The sequence below is a fragment of the Aethalodelphis obliquidens genome, unplaced genomic scaffold (genome assembly GCF_003676395.1).
Source record: "Aethalodelphis obliquidens isolate GAN/ISIS:26980383/991018 unplaced genomic scaffold, ASM367639v1 scaffold111, whole genome shotgun sequence".
Taxonomy (NCBI): domain Eukaryota; kingdom Metazoa; phylum Chordata; class Mammalia; order Artiodactyla; family Delphinidae; genus Aethalodelphis; species Aethalodelphis obliquidens.
The window spans coordinates 1554422-1578422 of NW_020838055.1; the positions used below are offsets into that span (position 1 = coordinate 1554422).

At 54.5% G+C, this 24001-nt stretch overlaps 1 protein-coding gene across 4 annotated transcripts; it reads right to left on the minus strand.

Annotated features, from left to right (window-relative positions):
* Nucleotides 1-9653: 9653 nt before the first annotated feature.
* On the minus strand, nucleotides 9654-23450 carry MYL3 (myosin light chain 3). 4 transcript variants are annotated; one of them, XM_027096971.1, is made up of 7 exons: nucleotides 23316-23450; nucleotides 21068-21095; nucleotides 20782-20931; nucleotides 19790-19963; nucleotides 18630-18707; nucleotides 18472-18514; nucleotides 9654-11755 (listed from the first exon to the last, which is right to left on the minus strand). In XM_027096971.1, the coding sequence occupies exons 1-6, from the start codon at nucleotides 23448-23450 to the stop codon at nucleotides 18486-18488; spliced, it is 594 nt and encodes a 197-aa protein (XP_026952772.1). In that variant the 3' UTR covers nucleotides 9654-11755; nucleotides 18472-18485. The 4 variants fall into 4 exon arrangements, with proteins under 4 accessions (XP_026952772.1, XP_026952770.1, XP_026952769.1 ...); XM_027096969.1 differs by having other exon boundaries at nucleotides 9654-11758; XM_027096968.1 differs by lacking the exon at nucleotides 9654-11755 and adding an exon at nucleotides 18045-18269.
* Nucleotides 23451-24001: the final 551 nt, after the last annotated feature.

Below are 24001 nucleotides of genomic sequence, written 5' to 3' on the forward strand. Positions count from 1 at the left end.
CAGTATCCCGATTTGCTATGACATTTGCTTTTCAATGAAAAAATGACAAGACATGCAAAGTGATGAAATAAAATTATTTTTAAGGCAGGACCAGAAAAATTTTAAACATAAAATTCTCTCTCTGCCTGTTTGAGCCACTACCCCCTCCCCTTTAGTGTGCATTGTGCATCTGCATTATACACTAACTAGCTCTCCTCAGAAGACACAGGAATACCTACTCGCCAAAAGAAAACCAATTTCCTCCTGGCACCAGAAGGTAACTCCTTAGGAGATAACATTCCTTTCTCAATCCTGTAAGGGCTCACAATAACCCACTACTCACCTTGGTGAACTATGTAAACTGTCAATATGAGACTTTTTTTTTTTTTTGCGGTACGCGGGCCTCTCACTGTTATGGCCTCTCCCATTGAGGAGCACAGGCTCCAGACGCGCAGCCTCAGCAGCCATGGCTGACAGGCCCAGCCGCTCCGCGGCATGTGGGATCCTCCCGGACCGGGGCACGAACCCGTGTCTCCTGCATCGGCAGGCGGACTCTCAACCACTGCGCCACCAGGGAAGCCCCCAATATGGGACTTTGATGCATAAAACTTTGTCTCAAAATCTTATATAACTGTGCTTTGATCTCTAACAGGCAGAACAGTCCTCAGAACTTTTTTTTTATTTTATGTATTTTATTTATTTATTTTTGGCTGTGTTGGGTCTTTGTTGCTGCACATGGGCTTTCCCTAGTTGCAGTGAGCGGGGGCTACTCTTCTTCGAGCGAGGGCTACTCTTCCTTGCGGTACGTGGGCTTCTCATTGTGGTGGCTTCTCTTGTTGCGGAGCACGGGCTCTAGACATGCGGGCTTCGGTACTTGTGGCTCCCGGGCTCTAGAGCACAGGCTCAGCAGTTGTGGCGCACGGGCTTAGTTGCTCCGTGGCATGTGGGATCTTCCCCGACCAGGGCTCGAACCCATGTCCTCTGCATTGGCAGGAGGATTCTTAACCACTGCGTCACCAGGGAAGCCCCCTCAGAACTTTCTGAAAAACTGTCTCCCAGGTTATAATCCTTAGGCTGGCTGAAATAAAATTTTCTACTTCTTTCTTAGATTGACCATTGATTAATTTTTTGTCAGCAAAAGATACAGGAAAGTTTAACCAATACATAGGAAAAGAAGCAGATAGGAGAAACTTAATTTATGGGGTCTTCGAGGGGCCCCATGTGTTGGACATAGTAGACAAAGATTTCAAAATAGTTATTTTACACATGTTCAAAGAAGAAAAAGAAACACACACACATACATATACATACATGTCATCTCAATTGAGGCAATAAGCATTCGGCAAAATTTAACACCCTTTCATGATCAAAAAAGAAAACAAACAATAAACTAGGAACAAAAAGAAACTTCCTCAATATGATGAAGGCCATATATGAAAAACCCACAATGAATATCATACTTAATGGCAAAAGACTAAAAGCTTTTCCCTAAGATCAGGAACTAGACAAGGATGCTCACTTTCACCACTTCTACTCAGCATTGTACTGAAAGTTCTAGCCAGCCAATTAGGCAAAAGGATCTTATATATAGAAAACCCTAAAGATTCCACAAAAAAACGTTAGAGATAATAAATGAATTCAGAAAAGTTGCAGGATACAAAATTAACGTGCAAATATTTGTTGCATTTCTATGCACTAACAGTGAACAATCAAAAAGGAAATTAAGCCGAAAATTAACCAGAAATCAATGACAGGCTCAAATGTCAAACCAAAAACTATAAAACTCCTAGAAAAAACTATGAGGGAAAATTTGTGTAACCTTGAAGTAGGCAAATATATCTTAAATAAGACATAAAAACAAGTGATAGAAGAAAAAATTGATAAATTGGACTTCATCAAAATTTTAAAATTTTGCTCTTTGAAAACTGTTAAAAGCATGAAAATTCAAGGTAGAGATTGAAAGAAAATATCTGCAATACATATATGACAAAATATTTGTATCTAGAACATATGAAGAACACTTACAGCTCTGTAAGAAGACAAATGGCCCAGTAAAAACTGAACAAAAGCCAAATACTGGGGAAAAAAAAAAACAATGACCACTGACAGGTAACTGGATAAACAAAATATGACATCCATACACATCAAAAGTTAACTAATTAATTACTTAACTAACTCCTGATACATACAAATGTATGGGTAAATCTCAAAATCATTATGTTGAGTGAAGAAAGTCAGACCCATACAGAATTATTCCATTTATATAAAAATTCATATAAAATTCCAGGGCTTCCCTGGTGGCGCAGTGGTTGGGAGTCCGCCTGCCGATGCAGGGCACACGGGTTCGTGCCCCGGTCCGGGAGGATCCCACATGCTGTGGAGTGGCTGGGCCCATGAGCCATGGCCGCTGAGCCTACGTGTCTGGAGCCTGTGCTCCACAGCGGGAGAGGCCACAACAGTGAGAGGCCCGCGTACCACAAAAAAAAAAAAAGAAAAAAAAAAAATTCCAGAAAATGCAGACCAATCTATAGTGACAGAAGGTAGAGAGAGCAGTGGTTGCCTTGGGCCAGGGGCAGAGGGAAGAATGAACTGTGAAGGGACGCAAGCGCACTTTTACAGGGGATGGAATTGTTCTGTATCTTGATTATTGTTGTGGCTTTACAAAAATATGTATCTCTCAAAACTAGTCAAATATGTGCAATTTATTTCATTTAAATTATACCTCACTAAAATTGATTTTTAAAAATAAATAAAAATAAAATTGGGATAAAAAGGGAAATTAAGAAAACAATCCCGGGACTTCCCCGGTGGCGCAGTGGTTGAGAATCCACCTGCCAATGCAGGGCACACGGGTTGCAGCCCTGGTCCAGGAAGATCCCACATGCCGCGGAGCAACTAAGCCCGTGCGCCACAACTACGGAGCCTGTGCTCTAAAGCCCCCCGTGAGCCACAACTACTGAGCCCGCGTGCCACAACTACTGAAGCCCGCGCACCTAGAGCCCATGCTCTGCAACAAGAAGGCACCAAAATGAGAAGCCCGCGCGCTGCAATGAAGAGTAGCCCCCGCTCACCACAACTGGAGAAAGCCCGCGCGCAACAACGAAGAGCCAACGCAGCCAAAAATAAACTAATTAATCCGTAATAAAAAAAATTAATAGCTTTTGTGCTGCAAAAAACACTATCAGTAGAGTGAAAGACAGTCCACAGAATGGGAGAGAATATTTGCAATTCATATATCTGATATGGGATTGATATCCAGAGCATATAAAGAACTCCTACACTCAACAACAAAAACCCAGTTTAAAAATGGACATAGAAATTGAATAGACATTTCTCCAAAGAAGATACAAAAATGTCCAGTAAGCACATGAAAAGATAACCAACATCACTAACATTAGGAAAATACAAATCAAAACCACAATATGATACTACTTCACACCCATTATGATGGCTAAAAATAAACAATCCAAAATCAACAACACAGAAAATAACAAGTGTCGGTAAGGATGTGAAGAGACTGAAACCCTGTGCCTTATGGAGAGGAGAGAGGAAGGAAGTTAGGGGAGAGAGTAGGGAGACAAGCAGAAGGGGAGTGGAGGAAGGTAAAGAAAGGAAGAAACTGAGCTATATATAGGCAGGAAGACCAAAATGCATCATTTGTGGAAGATATAATTGCTTTCTAAAACAAAGCCAAACAAACCAACTGAAAAATTAATAAAACTATAAGAGAATAAACTAAGAGGGCTGGGGAAAAGATCAATATACAAAATCAATAACTTTCTACCCTGAAGCAATAATAAATTTAAAAATGTAATAGAAAAAAAAAAAAGATATTCCATTAAAGACAGCCACACACACTTTTTAAAAAAATACCTGGGAATTGGCACAAGACCTTGTATCATCTGCCTGCGTTCCTCTGACCCTTTCTTATCACTCTCCTCCTCACTCACAGGGCTCCAACCCTGCTGTCCTCCTCGATGTGCCGCACTAGCTCCTGCCTCCCGGCCTTTGAACTGGCTGTTCCCTCTGCCCCCAGATGTCCATACAGCTCCTTTCCTCACCTGGTGGGTCTATACCAGGATCAGTAAACTTTTTCTGTAAAGGGCCAAATAGTAAATATCTTAGGCTTTGTGGACCAAGAGACAAAATCGAGATTATACAGGTACTTATATAACAAAAGAGAAAATGAATTTCCATCAATGTTTATTGATGAAATTCAAAATATAATTGGAAGAACTGAGTACTAGTTTTGGGGGTTTTTTTTGTTGTTTTTTCGGTTTTGGTTTTGGTTTGGGGTAATACGGGTCTACTAAGAAGAATGGAATTCTTTTAGGGGGATAACATCAAAATTAGTGTTCCCTATGTTGGAAATGATCGCAAATGCTCTTCTGTAAAAACTATTCTCAGCTAAGAGGTGGTGAGTCAGATTTGGTCTGTACTCAAATGTCACCTCCCCATTGAGGCTCTCCCAGGACACCCTCTCAAAAAGTGTGCCCCCCTACTCTGCCCTCTTGATCCCCCTTATCCTCTAATTTTCTCTGTAGCGCTTCTCACAATCTGAAATACTATTCATTTTACTCACATATACATGAGCTGTCTTCCCCTTCCACACGTAAACTTTCTGTGGACAGGGTTTTTGTACGTCTTGTCACTGCTGAATTCCCAGCACCTGAAACATGTCTGGCACACAGTAGGTACACAACAAACATCTGCTGAATGAATGAACAAATGAATAAAATTCTAGTGAAGAGAGAATGAGTTAATACCTGCAAGTGCTCAGAGCATTGCCTGGCACACGCTTTGCTCAAAAAGTATTACTCACTGTTACTGTTGTTCCTTTGAGGAGGGGCCCCAAGCATCTGCAAAATGCAAGCTCCAGAGCAAACAAATCTTCCAGCTACCAGATATGTCCAACGCACACCTATCTGCCTGCTACAACTCTTCTCCCTGTCTCCTTGCTCCCCCTGTGGCTCCTGGCCTCTGTCCCTCCACTGGACCCTGTGTCCTCCTCTGGCTTTCGGTCTTTGTCCCTCAGTTACAGATGGGGCTTCAGGACCAGTTCCCAAGGGCCGTCACCCCCTATGGTGCCTCCAGCAGAGTCTCCACTCACTACCAGAGATGCCTTGGACCCAACTGTCTGGTTCCACTCTGTCCCCCAACCCACCCCTTCATTGCCTAAGTACTGTGCCCCCCGCCCCAGGTCTTAGCCTGACTAACTGCACCTCACTCAGCACCGCCTCCTCTGGAAAGCCTTTCCTGACACCCTTCTCTGACTCCAGGTGTTCCAAGCCCCCTATGCTGACCCTTCACTGAACACTGTCATTCTGCCAGGACATCTGTGCTGCCCTATCGATCTATCTCTCCGGCGGCCCTTCCTCTACCTCCCCAACTCTGGCCCAGGAAGACCAAGGCCTGATCCCTGGCCCCTTAGCTCCCGAGAGACTCCTCCTCCAGCCCTCTGGAAATTACTTGTTCCTGGGGTCCATCTGCTCTCCCCTGCTGGTGCCCTCTCAAATCCCACAATGACCCCATCCTACAGTGGAGGAAATGAGAGGTGAGAGGTTAAGCAGTTTACCAGGACCATACAACGAGGCAGGAGGAAAGCGGGACCCTAGGCATAGCTGAGGAGGAGGGGCGCTGGAAGCACTGGCCTGGGATGCACAACACTGCAGACAGACAGAGGGGCAGATTTGTGGATGAGCCAGCAGCTGAGCTGGGACAGGAAACCAGAGCTCGTCCTCTCTGCCCGACTCCTCTGCAAGGCCAGGCATCAGGGGCTCACCCTGAGGCAGCTCCCGCCCCCTGGCCCACAGCCAGCCGTCATCCCCGTGAGGTCAGCCACGAGGCCGCGATTTCGGGGAAATACCAGCTGCTTATTAAAAACAGGCGGTGGTCAGGCCCCTGCTGCTTTCCCAGTAGAAACTAGGCTGTTTGTTCCAAGAGGAGCAAGAGTGGTCAGGGCCTACTCAGGGCCGCGCGGGGGCCTGAGTTGCAGTACCTGGTGAAGGGTCCGGGCTGGGCCGAGTAACTAGGGGTGGAGTGGGGTGGAATCCCATGTTTTGGCGAGGGCAGCCGGTGACGGGACCGCCACCCAGCACGTGGCCGCTGAGCCGCCCACGGGGGTCGTGGGCTGGGACCTGGAAACCGCGCGGGACAGGCGTGACAGCCTTCGCAGCAGCACGCCCCCAACTCCGAACCCAGGCGGCGGGCAGAACCGGAGGAAAAGCGGGCGGGTGAGCTAAGCACCGCCCCTTCCGGAGGCAGCCCCACCCCGTCCCGCGGGTGCCTGCACCGCCGGGAGCAGCTGAGCCCTGCAGGGGGAGCCAGAGGGCCGTCCTCCGCGCTCCCGGCTCGGGCCGCGGGGCATCTGGAGCGCGTTAGACCTGGGCGGCCGGAGGCGGCGTGAGCTCATCCCGGCCGGCCCACTGCGGTTTCTAGGCGCGGCGGAGAGAGCAGAACACAGAAGCGCCGCGCCGCGGACCGCAGGGGAGCGCGGCGGGAGTACAGCTCCTCCCGGGACGTGGGTGTGATTTGGAGCGGCGACAGTGTGTGTGTCACTGGCGCGTCGCCCAGGGAGGGCGGGCTCTGGGAACCGGCTGCCAGCGTGCGTCGCTGTGTGCCACCGTGTGTCGTGGCTTGTGAGGGTGTGTGTGTCCCCGTTGGGGAGACACTGCGTGTGATAAGTTGCAAACATCACAGCACATACTTCTCATTTTACAGAGAAGAAGGCTGAGTGCAGGGAAAGGAGAGGGCCGGCTGGGTGACACAGGCCCGGAACTCCAGGCGCCCCGCCTGTGTCCCTGTGTGTGTGCAGAAGGTGCGAGCCGGCCCATCGTGTTCCACAGTGCCGGGCGGGGGGGTGTGGGTGTCCGCCTTCCCTCCCGCATTAGACATCCTCTTCCTGGTCACTACCGCACCACCACTCACCCCCATCCCTGCAGAACCTCGACACTGGTCTCCTTCAGGAAGCAGGGAGAAAGCACTTCACACCAGGGCCCTGGTGAACAGTGACACACACCTGGGTACAGACTCGCACATGGAGCACACACCGGCACACATGTGAGACACCCTGCTGTTGGTGGGACTCTGAGCTGGGAGAGCCAACAGGCAGGTTGCAAAGTGGTGACAGGGTTTGGAAAGGCCTCTTGGTGCAATGCCCCCATCCCTGCCAGGGAAAGGGAGCAGGAGGGACTAGAGGTCACTGAACCCTGCATCTTGGGGGCTCCAGGTCCCTGCAATGGGCCCTGAGGCTACTGCACAAGATGTGAAGGGCCCCAGGACTACAAGACTCCCAGGGCCAGGAGTGAGGGTGGGGACACTGTGGGCAACACCAGACACAGAGTGGGGAGCTGGGGCTGCAGCAGGTACCTCTGAGCATCCAGGGCTCCCCCAACCCAGAGGGCTGGTCCTTACCTTGGGCCCTCACCTCAGGGACCTACTGTCCCAGCTTTGGTTAATCGTAGCCCCAGCTGTGCTGAAGACCTCAGGGAGGTGGCCCAGCACCTGGCTGGGCTCACAGCATTGTCATGCCTGCATCCTCCTCCCCTCACCCCACAGCTGGGCAGAGGCTCTGAGACGAAGACCCTGCCTGCAGGGTGGGGCACAGGAGTCAATCGCCCTCCTCACCAGCTATTGCTCCCCAGGCCCAGAGCACACATTTGCAGGGGGTTGGTGATGCTGGGCTTGCTAGGAACTCTAGGCCTCTGTAACCCCTCTGTGTTCCCACCCGTGAAACAGAGAGGACACCTGCCCTAGCTAGACCTCCACAGGGAATGTAAAGTCTAAAGGGATGTGCATCTACTGTAGCCACAAGGGTCCTCAGCTCCCAAGACACTGGGGCAATCTGGGTGAGGGATTTTTTAACTGGAATGACGCTGGTTTGCATAACCAGAGCTTCCAAATTACTTAGCAAAACACGTTTGCTTTTTAATTAACATGTGCTTGAAAAACAATGGTTTTAATTAAAGTGGGTGGGGGGAGAGAAGGGATGGTTGGGGAGAATATTTCAAGCTCCAGGGCCCTGGTCAGACTCCTTAAAAATAAAATGGGAGACTTGCCCCAAGCTGGCAGAGGCTGGGGGGCCAGGATCCTTGGGGAGCCTTAGGAACATCCCTACCTGACTCCACTCCTCTACAGCTCCCTTGCTGAGAATTTACCCTTTTGCTGACTGTTTAATTACTCACTTATCCACTGTTCCCTGGGCCCCTCTGGAAAGGAGTGTTTTTTTTTTAGAAAGCAGTCTTGGGGAGTAGATGAATGGGGGTCCACCAGACAGAAGGAAGAGTATGAGTGAAGTTCGAGAGTGTGGACCTTGTTGGGGGAACATTAAGTTTACTGGGGAGGGAGAGAGAGGAGGTGGGGGGAGGTGACCCATAATAAAGCCAGATCCCTGGTGGACTGGAAACGTAGAGCTGGACCCAGAGCCACTGATGTCCAAGCCCCAGCGAAGGGGGCAGGGGTAGTACTGAGCTGGGGCCAGGAACATAGGGGTGGAAGGCGGGTGAGGCCATAGGGGACAGAGGGATTGGCAGAGGAAGGGGAAAGGCTGTGGAGACTGGAGACAGGAGGTGGCCTGGGGCCTGGGGGCTTGCTGGTCAGATGCTGATGGGCTCTGTGGATTCAATCAGTCCAGCAGGGGGCAGCGTCGACCCCACAATCCTGCTGGCAGGAGATACCTACCCAGTAGGTATTCAGTAAATGCTTGAAGAAGGGAGAGAATGAGGAGATGATCCATCCAAATCAGCCTCACCATCTCCCCTTTCTGACCTTTCAGGGCCAGCACTGGGGTGCAGCCTGGGATCAGAGGTCAGCATGGAGATGGGACAGGATGACCGCCGCCTCACCCATTCAGACAAAGGGAGATTGAGAGGAAGCTTCTGGGGAGTGAGAGCACCCCCAGGGGTCAGGTTAGGTGACCTCAAACCCCCAGCTCCCAGTGGCCCCATCCAGGACCCTGTTTCTCATTAGGAGCCTTCTAGCCTCCCCCAGCCAGCACCCCAACTTGAAACATGCCTCCCTGTACTTAATTCATTACGTGCAGGGTGGGAGGCCCAGCAGGCGGGGGTTATTTTTCCCCTGAGCTCAGACATTCCTTGCGTTATTATTCTCCACGTTTCAAAGCAGCTGTCGCCTCCCCCGACCGCCCCCAGCCCGAAGCTCAGAGTCCAGAAGGGGCCTCTCCAGGGCTCAGAACACCAGAGGTTCCCACCTCTGGTGGGAGCTCAGAACACTTCCAGCCCGCACCAGAGGGAAACTGAGGCCCAGAGAAGAAGCCCCAGGGCAATCTGCAGGGACCTCCCTCTCCCATAACACTGTCTTCCTTGTCCGGAAACACCCCCTCTCGGCCACCTTCCACACAGGTGACCTCAGGGCTCTCTACACTGCAGAGCCAGCCCTTGCCTTCCAGCTCCGGGAGCAGGTGCTGGGATAGTCTTCAGGGCCCTAAAAAACTAAGTGCCGGGACTTCCCTGGTGGCGCAGTGGATAAGACTCCATGCTCCCAATGCAGGGGGCCCGTGTTCGATCCCTGGTCAGGGAACTAGATCCCACATGTATGCCGCAACTAAGTCCTCATTCTGCAACTAAAAAAAAAAAAAAACAAAGATCCCTCATGCTGCAACGAAGATCCTGCATGTGGCAAGTAAGACCTGCAGGAAGGAAGGGAGGGAGGGAGAAAGAAAGAAAACACTGGGGTGCTTTAAAAAAAAAAAAAGATTTCTATTAAAAAAAAACCCTAAACACCCCTGAGCCCCCACTGGCTCAGCAGCCTTACAGAGGGCAAGGCCCATCCTGGAACAAGGGATCAACCTAGAAAATAGCAGGGCTGGGGTCAGCCTAGTGGATCACAGAGGGTTCAGGTCGGGGGAAAAACAGTTCTAAGGACCCAGTTTCTGAGGACTAGAGACGCCTGGAGAGATTTTGGCCCTACGTCAGAGAGCCGCCTGCCTGGCCAAGCTGCCTCAACAGGGGGTGAGCTCCCTGTTTCTGGGGGTGTTCAAGCAAGCAGCAGCTCATCAGTCTTACCCTGGGAGAGACGTTGGCCCAGGTATCTGAGGCCCCTTCCTGCCCAACTTTGAGGTCAGAGTCGGGCTGGCAGGCACAGTACCCACTCCAGATGAACGGAATTAGGTGCACCTCCCTGTTCACTCAGGTCTGAAGTCACAGGCACAACACAAGGACAGGAGACCTGGGAACTGGGCCAGGGCCAGAGCAGGACCCGGCCAAAGCGTTTTCTTCGTGAGTTCACTACAAGCTCCTGGCACCTGGGGAAGTGCTGGGAGCACAATAGATGTGTGATCACTGTGAACTGATGAGTTAAATGGGCCCTACTAGAGTTAGGAGAGGAAGGCAGCCTGCAGGGTTCAGGGCCTCCACCTAGGAGAGGGACTCTGACCACAGAGGAAACTGAGGCAGGAGCCCAGGCAGGGCAGGCAACCTGGGCGTGCTGGGAAATGAATCTCAAGGTCATTCTTGGCACTCTGTAACCATTTTGCCCCTGCTGACCCTATAGCCAGGCCTGTCCACCCTGAGTATGGGGCTTGACGGATGGATCCTTAGGTGCCCAGGAGGGTAGGAATCACTCCGTGATGTGGCCCTGGAGCCACAGCAAGCCTGGGGGCCCAGGGCCTGCCCACACCTCCAGCTCTACTCTCCAGACCAACCCCAGGGACCCCCTTACTGCAAGGAAGGCACACTCTGGGGGACGGACTACACAGCACCCGAGCCCCTGAGAGGGAGAGCAGCTTGCTACTAGCTGGCCCGAGCTGTCTCCACCTAGAGCTGTGGGATCTGGGTGTGTTACCCTCCTGGGGGCCCCCAGCCCAGGCCGTGCAGAGGAAGCCCCTGGTACTCCTGGGATGTGCCCAGCTTCCCTTCTTATCCCTCAGCCCTGAGCACGGTTTCTCTTCACAAAAGCTAGAAGCCATTCAGTGTTTGCCTTCCTTGCCCAGCAGCCACCGTCCCACACCATGTGCTGCAGCAAGGAGTGAAAGGTCACTGCCACTGGCTTCCCACCAGAGGTGCACACAGGTATGGGCATCCGGCGATCTGGGGACACCTGGAATCTCAGGGTCCCAGACACCCCAACGAAGGGAGCTGAGGCATCTTCGCTCATGTGCCCCACCCCCAAGCTCATCTGCACTGCCCCTGCCACGTCTCCACTCACCGCTCCATCCCAACTGGTAGGGCCAGGCCTCTGTTAGTCATCATGGTGGAGCACAGTCGGCACCTGATTCATACGAGGCTTGAGCCTGGAAAGGACCTGCCCCATTCAAGGGTCTCTATCCAGGGACTTGGGGAGATTTTCACTGCAACAAACTGTGTGATTGCCTCAGAACTTAAAAATGGACTTGTAAGGTCTTATTTTGCCAAGTAAAGACAAGGAAAACAACTGCACCAGCTATCATCACCATTGTTTTAGGAACAAAATAATATTCTTAAGGCAAAAAAAATAAAAATGAAGTAAGGCAGTCCCTGAATAAAAACAGCCAGGCCTTGAAGACGCATAAATTGAGCTTCATGGAAAACACGCAACATGGGCCTTATTCTTCTCCCATGAAAACTGTCTTGGATATTGTCACACGTTGGGCCCTGGAGCCTGAGGACACCCAAGTGCTTCCAGTCTCCAGCAGAGCAAGAATCCCTCTGCAGCCTTCCTGACTGGAACTGGTTCCCCTCTGCTTGCACATCCCTTGGGACAGGGTGCTCACTGTCTCTCCGAGTTAGCTTGGGAGCTAGGGCTGGCATCCTAAGCACCTTTAAGTGGCTTCCAAGCAAGCCTACTATGGGAGAGAGGGAAAGAGACGAAGAAGGGAGTGAGATGGACAAGGTACTGATGGGAGGGAAGACAGACCTCCAGACCCAGGGCATAGGCGTGGTGGGGAAAAGGGGTGCTCGTGTTCAACTGGACCAAAGTAGAAAAATTAGGAAGTTGGCAAAGATCTGAGACTTCCCAGGGAGCACTGTCTTCCCCATCTCTGGAGTTCCAGAGTCTTCCACTGCCTCATTCCACTCCCCAGCCCTCCAGAAAGGCTCTGACACACCCATTCTCATTCTCACCAAGGCCTCAGTAGATGTGCAAAGTACCCGGACCCACAGGCCAAAGAAGAGAGTGGAGATTGGAAGAAAACGGTGGAAACTCAGGTGTCCACAGCCAGGCTGGGGAGGAGTGGCAGGCAGGCGCCCTTCCCAGCCCTGACCTTCTAGGCCCTTCCCCATCCAAGGGGACCTGGTCCCTGGCTGCTGAGACTAGAGGGGCCTGTTGGGCGGGCGACCCTGGGGAGCCTCGTGTACACACATTCACTCTACATTCCAGCTGTGCTCTGTCAGCGTTTAGGCAAACCAGCATTGTGTGGCTTTGGGAGGGCAGGAACAAATAACCCCCAAACTTGGGCAACGGTGGACCTGGGGCTGGTTGGTAAGGGAACCCCAGGGAGGCTCTTCTGTGCTGGGTCACTGGGTTCAAAGTCTAGGGTCTTCCTGCTGTTCCCTGAGGTACCTGTGTTCCCTGGGGTGTGGCTGGCCCTGTACCCAGGCAGGCTCGCCCTAGCCCCCTCCCCTAAACCCTCCTTACCTCCCAAGGCCTCGGAAGCAACAGCCCAGCACTCCGGCCTGGCACGCCCCCAAGCACCCCTTATGCAGCATGAGGACTGCCTCACACCACTGCCCAGTTTCTGTTGCCCCTCCTCCCTCCCACCTCATCTTCACACCCCCTCTGATTTTGTGCACGCCACTGCTTGGACCCGTTTAGTCTCCCCGCCCCTCCCCACATTCTCTTAAGATCTTTATCCTCAGTCTGTCAGCCCCTGTGCCACTGAGCGCTTTGAGCCCCACAGTCCAAGGCCTCATCCCTACAGTTTGATTTCCTTCCTTCTTGTGACCTGCTAAAGGATTTCCTCCAATATTTGATTTCTTCAGACCCTGCCTGACTTCATTCTGCCTCGACTTGAATTTCTGGCCTTCTCGCCCCCCGACTCAGTGCTACCTAATCCATGTCCCAGTGGTGACCCCAGGATCTCTGCAGATGGCAGGCATCTGGAGAGAAGATGCAGGCTGTGGCAGGGAGCCGTGCAGAGACATCAGAGCAGAGGAGGGATGGTTGGTCCTGGGGTTGTGAGGCTGAACTCTGCCCCTGGCCCCCTAGCCCCCTGCCTGCCCCACTGACCCTCTGGTTCAGCCTGGACCAGGACTGGATAGGTAAATGTTCCTGACACCTTACGGAGACCTCAGAGATGAGGCCTCGGGCCAGATGGGGGAAGTAAGGCATAGAGAGACCCCAGACCAGACTCCAGCCTTATGGGGCACGTGACCTGGCACCTGAGGCATGGAGGGCACCAGGCTGACATGAGGGCAAACCCTTTGCCACACCCACCCCTTTCCACCGGCCGCAGGGACATAGGCTGGACCACCCTGCTTGAAGGGGGAGCTGGGACCAGTGTTTATGCAACTGTGGGGAGGCCACAGCCTGGCTGGCAGTGCTGCCCGCCCAACACAAGCACTGACTCAGCAGAGCCCCCCAGCACGTACACACTCAGACATGCACACAAGCAGACACAGACACACACACAGAGGTAAACATACATGTGCATGTGCACAGACAAATGGACACCGGCATTCGCTGGTATACAGACACACACTCACAGACGCACTCACAGACACAAGTACACGGGCAAACTTGTGCACGTATGCACACACAGACACAGGGACACACAGAAATACACACACATTTCACCCAGCCAAGGTAGGTGGGAGGCTCCTGAGTGAGGAGAAGCCTCACCCCTGCAGCTGGGTTCTACCCTCTAGGCCCCTCCACTCTGACACTCACACCCACAGCCAGTGACCCAAGCCCACACGTGGTCAGCACAGCCACATATAACAGGCAAGATGCCCCAGAGTGGCATCACGGCCATGACTGGGACAGAGACACATTCTAAGTGGAGTAGAGCCCCAACAAGGGGGACCAAACAGCCCCAGGCAGAGCTCAACAGACACAACAGCCCCAGCTCTGCCCGCGCCAGCCCCCCACAGCCTGTCCACTCCCAGTCCACACTTGAAGACTGGTGGGTGGGAGCCGCAGAGGGTCTCGGGGGATGTGTGGGATACTCCCTTCCACTGCCAGGCCAAGCCGAGTAGGGTGGTAGCTCCCAGGAACTAGGGGAGCCTGCAAGAAGGAGGGTGTGTTTGGGGGAGGGCTGGGGGCACTGTAGGACCATTCTGGAAACCAGAGGAGGGGGCAGGCTTTCTTGCGAGAGTAGGACACATACTCCCTGGGATCCCAGATACATGGAAGCTTGGAGGCAGGACCGCTTCTTGCCTGGGGATGGCTGAGAACAGGTGTGATCCCTGCCTACAGGACCCAGCCAAGGGTGGAAAGAAAAGGCTGGGACCACTCAGTCCCATGTGGGTCCTGGAGACTTTTGAAAGGGAACTCAGCTGTTCCTGGGCTTGGTGTCCAAGAGCAAGGTGGCTGGGCAGGCAGGAGCTGGGGCCTGCCCAGAAGGATATTGGCCAGTCTCTCTGCCCTGACTGGGGCCAAAGGGAGACCCTGCTCTCCTCTGTGGGGGTCTGCGGCCACCAATTGGCCAGGGAGGCTAGCCAGAGTCCAGCAAAGTCAAACATGCACAAGCAGACACCCTTACTAGCAGAGGCCACTGCAGCAAGTCCACTAGTGCCTCCATTCCCTGCCCTACCAGCCAGCCAGGCTATGCACCATGAAAGGGCAGACTACGGTCCCTCACTCCCACCCCACGCCAGATCTGGGGCTGGAGTGGACTGTGTCTAGATAAGGAAAGGAAGAAGAAAGCCTCAAAATCTGCCCAGAATGTTGCTGAGAGTGTCTTAAAAAATGACCTGGAATCTGATCACTTCTCACCATTTCCACTGGACCACACATGCATCTTCTTCTCTCTCCTGGACCCTCCTACCTGCGGTCCCTGCTTCCGCTCACGTGCCCCAGTCTATTCTCCACATAGCAGCCAGAGTGATGCTGATAAAACATCTCCCCAGAGCACACACCAAAGCCCTTCCCACGGCCCAAGGACCCTCCACCACATCCTGTCGCCTCCCCACCGCACTCTCTGCTCCCGTCTCTGCTGGAATGTCTTTGCTCTGATGCCCTCGTGGCTCCCTGGAGCAGATGCTGAAGTATTGCCCCACACAAATGTTCCAGCCTGCCTCTGGGGCCCTGCCCTCACCAGCGAAGCTGGGAGCTGGTAGATAGTCTGGTTTCCTCATGCCCTCAGTGAGACACCACCACCGTCTCCTGGAGGTCCCCAGTGGGGCTGAGCCCCCGTTGCCCACAGGGTCTTCTGCTCCCATGCACCCTAAGGACTTCCTTCCCTGCCCAGCTGCTCTCCCGTGCTCCCTGGGGCCACCTCCCAGGGACACTACTTACATTCAGGTCCTTGTCTCAGCTCTGCTTCTGGGGAAGTCCAGCCTAAGACACTCCATCTCGCCTCTCTTTTTTGTGTTTCTTATCTTCCACAACGATTCCCCATTCCTCCCTCCCCCCAACCCCCAGCAACCACCATTCTACTCTCTGCCTCTATGAATTTGACCACTCTAGGAACCTCGTTGGAGTGGAATCATACTGCATTTGTCCTTCTATGTCTGGCTTATTTCACTTAGCATAATATCCTCAAAGTTCATCCATGTTGTACCATGTGTCAGAATTTCCTTCCTTTTTAAGTCAGAATAATATTCCATTGTATGTATAGACCACATTTTGTTTATCCATTCGTCTGTTGATGGCCACTTGGGTTGTTTCCACCTTTCAGCTATTGTGCATAATGCTGCTGTGAACATGAGTTTACAAACATCTCTTCAAGTCCCTGCTTTCAATTCTTTGGGATATATACTCAGAAGTGGAATTTCTGGGTCATATGGTAATAATGTTTTCAATTTTTTGAGGACTTTCCATAGTTTTTCCACAGCAGCTGCACCATTTTACATTCCCACCCACAGTGCCCAAGGGATCCAATTTCTCTACCTTCTCGCCAACCCTTGTTGTTTTCTGTTTTCTGCATAATAACCATCCTAATGGGTGTGAAGTGGTATCTCATCGTGGTTTCGATTTGCATTTCCCTAATTAGTGACATTGAGCATCTTTCAGGTGCTCATTGGCCATTTGTCTATCTTCTTTAAAGAAATGTCTATTCGGGCTTCCCTGGTGGCGCAGCGGTTGAGAGTCCGCCTGCCGATGCGGGGGACGCGGGTTCGTGCCCCGGTCCGGGCAGATCCCACATGCCGCGGAGCGGCTGGGCCCGTGAGCCATGGCCGCTGAGCCTGCGCGTCCGGCGCAACGGGAGAGGCCACAGCAGTGAGAGGCCCGCGTACAACAACAACAACAACAAAAAAGAAATGTCTATTCAAGTCCTTTGCCCATTTTTGAATTGGGTTGTTCGTTTTGTTGTTGTTGTAGGAACCCTTTATATATTCAGGATATTATCTCTCCTGTTTTCAATTTTTGCCCAGCCATTGCCTTCTCAGGTACTCACTGACCTCATTATTTAACATGTCATTTGCCTCCCCCCCCACCCCACACACACACTGCACACAGACTGCACAGCCCTCCCCTCCTCTGGGCCCCTCCCCAGCCTTCATCACTGGTTGACACACTCACACACACACACACACACACACACACACACAGACTGCACAGCCCTCCCCTCCTCTGGGCCCCTCCCCAGCCTTTATCACTGGTTGACACACTTTACGGCTCTGGTGATCTGTCAGCTCTGTACGAGTGCCACGAGGGTGAGGGGTTTGGCTGCTTCCTCCACTGCAGTGTTCCCAGGGCCTAAAGAGTCTGGCACACAGTAGGTGCTCCGTAAATGCTGAAAGGATGAAAGGAAGGGAAACAGACTCCTGCATACACACTCACAGCCCCTCACAGACTCTCACACACGCTGCCGCCACTCCTCCCACACATACGCGCACACAGACTCTCACACTCACAGTCCTGCCATGCTCGCCGCACCACACAAACGCCCTGAGGCAGCCTGATCCGTGCAAGCCTCAAACCCGCTCTCATACACCCACACGCTCATCTCACAAGCAGATGCATTCACATCCAAATGCACCCTAGCAGGGCTGCCCTGACCTCCTGAGTCCTCCTGGCCTGCAAGCTGTTTCCTACCCTGTGTGGCCCGCTCCACACTCTGGGCCCTTGATCTCTCCACAACCCTTATCTCTAGGGCCCCCAAGACTCTCTACAGGGCATTGCTCTTCCTCCCCTTCAAACCAGAGTGGATGACCTCCTCCAGGAAGCCTCCCCTCACCCTCCCCACTGAGCTCCGAAAGGAGGGGAGGGCCTGGTCCCAGAGCAGGGTGTGACAGTGGGGCTGGCATTTGCAAGGGTGTGTGCATCTCCTCCTGTCATTGCAGGGGTTGTGCACTTGTCTTCTGCTGAGAAGCCCAGGGTTGAGAAACTGGTGGACCCCGGATTCTCGCCCTCTGACCTAGAGCCACAGCACAGGCAGAGAGACCGGAGTCAGGCAGGGGTCTCAGGCCTCTTCGGCTCTGACAGCCTGGGGACAGTGAGTCAGGCAAAGCCATTCTCTGCTCTGGGCCTCAGTTTCCCCACCTGTGACATGGGTGGCTCTGGGCCAGTGCCCTGCAGTTCCCTGATTGCTGGTTGTGGAGTGAGACAGCTCAGACAGCGCTCTCAGGCACCGAGTGGCAACCCTGTGTTAGAGGCCAGAGCATGGCTACTGTCTCCAGAAGTGGGGCAGGGCACCCAGTCCTCGTCCAGCTCAGCCCAGTGTCCTGGTGGGCAGGCTCAGAGGGTTTGGCACACCAGATGGGACAGTTTTGATGCGGTGAGCAAGGAGGCAAGATTTCAAAGTGATTCCTCTCGTTTTGTCCAGGGCTCACCGTGTGTGGCTCATAGATTTTTATAAAAGTCAACCAAAGGGCCACAGAGAAGAGAGAAGGAAGGAGGGAGGAAAGGAAGGAACGAACGAACGAACAAATGAATGAATGAATGGAGGGAGGGAGGGAGGGAGGAAGGAAGGAAGAAGAGAAAGAAGGGAGGAAGGAAGCAAGGGAGGGAGGAGGGAGGAAAGAAAGAAGGAAAGAAGCCATTTATTCATGAGGCCCAAGGGCCGGGGACAGAGATGCAGTCACAGGCAAGTGCAGCCTGATGGGGAGAGATGACAGCCCCGCAGAGCTGTGCAGAGAGAGCCTGTGCAGGAGTGTCAATGTGCTCCCCTCCGTCCCACAGGCTGCAGGCCACGGGTGTCAGCAACTCGAGTGGAAGATGAGCTGTCCCCAGCACGGCCTCCCCTGGGCTCCCTGAGAGCAAAGGCGGTCACAAGTTACAGTGGAGAGGTGCGAGCAAGGCTGCGGGATGTCAGCTGAGAACTGGACTTGGTGGAGCTGGGGAGGTGGCAACAGGGGATCTGGATGACAGAGGCAGGAGGGGGACAATGGGGCTGAAATCAGCAGAGGTGGCAAAGGTGGTAGCAGGTTTGGAAGGGAGGGTGGGAGGTCTCACCTGGGGCAAGAGGTTCAGCTGGACATGATGTGCGTGACAAATGCTGAAAAGAAGGAAGGAGTGAGCAGCAGGGCTTCGGCCCTGGGTAGCCAAAGGTGGCGACCTAGGATCCTAACGCCCCGCTCCCGCCTGCAGACTCCCTGCCCTGCTGAGCTTACCTTTGTAGTTGACGCAGCCATTGGAGTCCTCTTGCCCAGCCATCAACTTCTCCACCTCATCTTCTGTCAGCCTCTCACCTGGCAGGAGTGGAAAGCTGAGTCAGCACTGTTGAGGTGTGAAGGGTGGGGGGCCCCCTGAGCCCCGCTGGATGGTGGGTGTGCCTCTCCAGTATTCCCACACCTCATATTGGTACACACAAGACCTGGGCTGTCACCCTTATTTCTGAAACCAGAAGAATCAGTGACAAGTCAAAAAGGGCAAGGCCTAGGGTGCAGGCCTGGCACTCTCTCCGAGCCTGGGCTCTGTCCGTAACAGTGCCATCTTGCTGTTCAGGCCACCAGCACATACTGTCCCCTGTCCTCAACAGGCTGGCGGGACTCCCTCCATCAGGAGTAGGCCAGGTCCCCCATCTCCCTGGAAGCAGTCCGTCGGGGCAGCCCTTCAAGGCTAGAGGAAGGACACCTAAGATAGAGCCGGGGACCTTAGGGGATGACCATGGAGGGTACCAAGAGACACCACCACTGCTCCCCACGGAACTTTCCCGCCTCTGTGCTTTTGTATGTGCTGTGTTGCTTCCCCCACTGCAATGCCCACTGCAGTTTCCCTCACACCTCCTAGCCCCCAGTCTCACACACACACACAAAACCCCAGAGACCAGCACAGGGCTGAGCACACAGTAGGCACTCAGTAAATGTCTGGTGCGGGAAAAGTTCACTTTGCGCAGACACAATTGGTGCTCAATGAACATTTGCTGTAGGAAAACTTCTCTTTGAGAAAGGAGCGCTCCTGCCAGCCAGGCACCTGACAGCGGGGGTCAAGATGCCCAAGAGGCAGGCACAGTACCTCTTCGGCTCTGGAATTTGACCTTGAGGCAATGAACACAAGGACTGGATTGATCCCCCTGGATGTACCGCCCTGCCCCACCCTGTCCCCAGAGCTGTTCCTATCCCCCTCCAGTTCTGTGAGCCGCACCGGCTGGCTTTCTTTACTCCCCACCTAAATTTCTAAGTTCCCCACATTTCCGTCTCCTGCCATCGAGGCACCTTGACTGCATCACCCTCCATTTCACAAGTGAGAAACAGGCCCGGTGGGTGACAGAGTGGTTTCCCCCGGAGGCCCCAGGAAGGAGAGAGTGGGGTGGGGAGGAGGCTGCCCTCACCCAGCGTGGCCAGCACGTGGCGGAGCTCGGCGCCCATGACCGTGCCATTGCCCTCCTTGTCGAAGACCCGCAACCCCTCCACAAAGTCCTCGAAGGTGCCCGTGTCCTTGTTCTTGGAGATGTGCTGGAGCATGGGCAGGAACGTGTCAAAGTCCATCATCTTGGAGTTAAGCTCTGGGGAGAGATGGCCCAAGCATCAGGCTCTGAGGGGAGATGGGCATCCCTCCCCTGTGTCTGGCAATGAGGAGCTATTGCCCTCACCCAGCCCCCAATGCAGTCTACACCAGTCTGTCATTTACAAAGCACTCCACCATCACAAGGCACTTTACAGTCAACTGAGAAATGCATTATTCACATCGTCCTTTGCTGTTCACAAGGACAGTGGCACGACAGTGGGCTCTGACTAGCACCTCTGCTCTTCTTTGGGGAACAGTTCTCGCTAGCGTCTCTCTATTTTTCTTATCAACCCCGCTCTCCCCACACCTGTGATTGGTCGAGAGCAGCTGGGCCGATCAGAGACCTTCTCTGGGACTTCCGCACCTGTGGCGAGGGCTTGGGTCTCACTTCTCCTTGGGGCAAAGCAGGCAACCCTCTCTGGCCATGGTGGTGAGGGAAGCTGACCCTGCCCCACAGAGGGATGCCCAGGAGGCCGGGAAGGACAGGGAGAGCATATGGGATGCTGAGGCCAGACACGGCCTGGCTTGCCCTCACACCTGCTGCTGAAGCTAGTTCGCGCTGTTGTCAGTCCCCTACGACCAGGAGGCCTGGCAAATAGGCGTGGGGCCAGATGGTACAGGAACCCTCACTGCTCGTCACCTTGCCAGCATCACCTGAGACTGGCCTCCAGGTCCTCCTCCAGACAGCGGGAGGATGTTAGGAGAATGCACAGCAGGGGAGTTCCCGGGTTGTCCCACCAGCGATGGCGGCCCACCCTGGGGGTCTCCCCCGGGACTGGCCCTAATGGGGACACGTCTCAGGCCGGGCGTACCAACCTTCCTGCTTCGGCTTCCCTAGGACTCGGAGCACCTCGGCCTGTGTAGGGTTCTGGCCCAGCGCCCGCAGGACATCCCCACACTGCCCATACGTGATCTTCATCTCACACTTGGGTGTGCGGTCGTACAGCATGAAGGCTTCCTTGAACTCTGCCGGGAGAGGGCGTGAGCTGCAGACACTTCTAGAGTCAGCCCCCCCGACTCGCCCCACACTGCAGGGGAGGACACTCAGCCTGGGGGACCCGGGCCCCAACCCTGCAGCCCCTGGCTCAAAACCCCCACTCACCTTCAATCTGCTCCGGCGTAAACTCGATCTGAAAGGAGACCCCCAAAGATTCTGAGTGTCTGGTTCAGAGGATGGGGCCAGGCGTCCTCCTGGTGCCTCCACACCCAGACCAGGCCTCAACCCCTCAGCTGCCCCAACCCGTCCACATTCCAGGATTCCAGCTTCCACTGCCCAGGACCTCCTGCAGTCCACCTTGACTCCCTCCTGCCTCCTTACCCCTCCCGCCATCCCACCTGAGGACCTTGGGTCTGCAAGTGCCCAGACCCTGACACCAGGTAGGCCTCATCAGGGGAAGTGGTGAGGAGGGAGGCCTGGTGCCCTGAATCCCCAGCCCGGGGTGGGCCTTACCTGAGGCCCCTGGTCCTGGACAGACGTGCCTGAAGCACAGACTGGCTTTGCCAGCTCTGCCAGGCCTGGGGCCCAGTGGGTAGACTGTCCACATAAGTGAGATGGGAGGCCTCATCTCACCAGGGCGGGGGCGGGAAGAGGAAAGGCGAGGGGGCAGGCCGCAGAGCCCTGTCACCATGAGAACATATTTGCAGGAGGGGGTGTGTGTGCGATGTGCATGTGCGTTCGCACACCTGTGTGTGCATCTGTTTGCATGTGTCTGCCCCTCACAGAGCCCTCAAGGCTGGGCACTTTCACTCACGTGGCCCTGCCTACACCTGAGTCTTACACAGTCCTGTCCATAAGCGCAGGGCAGCCCCCAGCGTGGCACAGCAGGGGGCCAGGGCCCAGCGGTTGAGTGTTTGCTGAGGCCACATCGGGGCCACCTGAGGTCAGGAGGCCTCCTGGGACCCGGTTTCCCCCTCCTCACTTGGATACCAGGTCTATTTTTATCACTGCAGTCACTCGCCCCAAGGTCAAGGTCGCACAAGGGAAAGGAGCTTGGGGGAGGGGGACTTGACTGGCGCCTCTCCCACTGCTGCTCCCTTGGAGTCCCCTCCACCAACCTCAGTAGTGCACACCAGTGCAGAGGGGGATCCTGCCCCTGTCACCCTGCTGGGCTGTCCCTCCCAACCCTCTGGCTTAGCCCTGTGTTGGGAAGACCAAGTTGTTGCTCCTGGCGCCCCCGAGAGCTCTCTCCACCAAGAAGCCTGTTGAGACTACGGGCCCTGGGCCCCCCGCACAGCTTTCCGCAGGGGTCACGGGAGAGGCCTCACTAGTTCCTCTGCTCAGAGGGGAGTCTGTGCAGCCTCGGATCCGGTGAGACCACACAATGCCACCTTGGGCCCTAGGGTTGGCTGACCCTCACCAGGGGGCCTGTGGGACACAAACCTGGGGTCTGGGGATGGTCAGGAGTCAGAGTCAACTCCACGGAGCACTTGCCATGAGTGGTTCCCAACAGCCTGTGAGGAGGACTTATTGTCCCATTTTATAGCTGAGGAAACTAAGCCTTAGAGCAGTGATGGGAATGGAGCAGAGTTGGGATTTGAGCCCGTGTATTGAGGGACAAGGTAGGTGCCTCCAGGAAGGGCTCAGGAATGGAGACGGACCTGTGCAGATGGGCTGCAGGTCTCGCTGGGGACCGTGAAGGGCTGGGAGGGCTCCATGGGGCCCCTCAGCCAGCAGCCAGGGCAGCAGTGGCCAGTGGCCAGCCGAGAACAGGCAACGGGCAGGACACGGGTACGTGCCACTATGCAGATGCCGCAGGTGGGACTCATGGCTCGTTCTCCAGGTTTAGACTCTGAGAAAGGCTTTCAAGCCAAGCCGGGGAAGGGCTCCTGGGGCCACTGGTCACAGTTCCAAGACCAGCTTCCTCCATGACCTACCCAGACTGGCTCAGTATCGCCAGCTCAAAGCTGAGGCCCCACCAGCTCTGGGGCTCAGGGACCTTGGCAGGGGTGAGTGTGACCCAGACTGGGCAGGAGCCCTGCTTCCCTTTACTCCCCACCCTGTCCACCCTGGGGAACTTGGTATGGACTTAAGACCCCACAGCTGGACAAGAAAGATCCCTGCCTGGCTGCGGGGGTGAGGGGCACAGGCAGGTCCAGGATTCCCCAAGGATGTGAGGTCCAGGGAAAAGGACAAGGGAGAGTCAGTTTCCAACCACCAAAAAGATAGTCCCTTCAGCAGCACTGGGGGAGTCCTGCCTGATGTCTGACCACCCTCCCTCCTGCTGCAGCCCTCCTGATGCCTGAAGCTTCCAGCTTCAGTTCAGTAGTCACTTTCTGGAGCCTGGTCTTCCACGGGGTAGATCCACTGACCTACCCTGCCCTTCCCACGGAAACCCAGCTCCCACACCCACCTTGACCTTGGAGGCATCGAACTCAGGTTCCTTGGGGGGCTCTGGTACAGGTGCGGGTGCAGGTGCGGGAGCTGGAGCTGCCTTGGCGCCTGCCTTGGCGTCATCCTTCTTGGGCTCTGGCTTTTTGGGAGCCATGGAGGTTGTAAGCAGAGAGGGACGTGGAGAGAAGGAAGCAGAGAGCCGGGTAGGTGAGCCTTCCCGTAACCAGCCTTTATCCTGCCTGGACACCTCATGACCCCAGCCCCACCCCTGCAGGGCACAATGGGGACAGAGCCATAAAAGGACATTGGCTAGGCTCAGTGGCTATTTTGGGGCCTGGGGGGGCATTGTTCAGTCTCAGGAATGGGTGGGGGAGAGGGAGGGCTCTTCATTCCTCCCAATCACCTGTTGGGAAGAGAGCGGGGGAGGGGAGGACAGAGGTCGGTGCTCAGCCCCCCCACACACCCTCAAAAGCACGCGCACATACGCAGGGGCCCTGCTGTCCCTCAGCAGGTCAATAAACTGAAAGGGTGCAGAAGGTTGCACCGAGCATGTATTGTGTGTTGTGTTGGGGGCAGGAGGACTGGGCACCCCTTGAGTTAAACTTCCCATCTGTGCATCGAATTCCCATGTGTCTGTGCCCGTGTGTCTACACGGAGGGGGAGAGGGAGGTCTGTGTGTGTCCATGTGTGTTGTCTCCGTTTGGC

What these genes read in the sequence shown, in the direction of transcription:
- MYL3 (XM_027096971.1), bottom strand. Translation starts at nt 23,450, where the DNA reads ATGGCTCCCAAAAAGCCAGAGCCCAAGAAGGATGACGCCAAGGCAGGC. An exon ending in TCGATGCCTCCAAGGTCAAG is followed by an intron (nt 21,096 to 23,315) that starts GTGGGTGTGGGA and finishes GTCTCCTTTCAG; the next exon opens with ATCGAGTTTACGCCGGAGCA. An exon ending in TACGCCGGAGCAGATTGAAG is followed by an intron (nt 20,932 to 21,067) that starts GTGAGTGGGGGT and finishes CTCTCCCGGCAG; the next exon opens with AGTTCAAGGAAGCCTTCATG.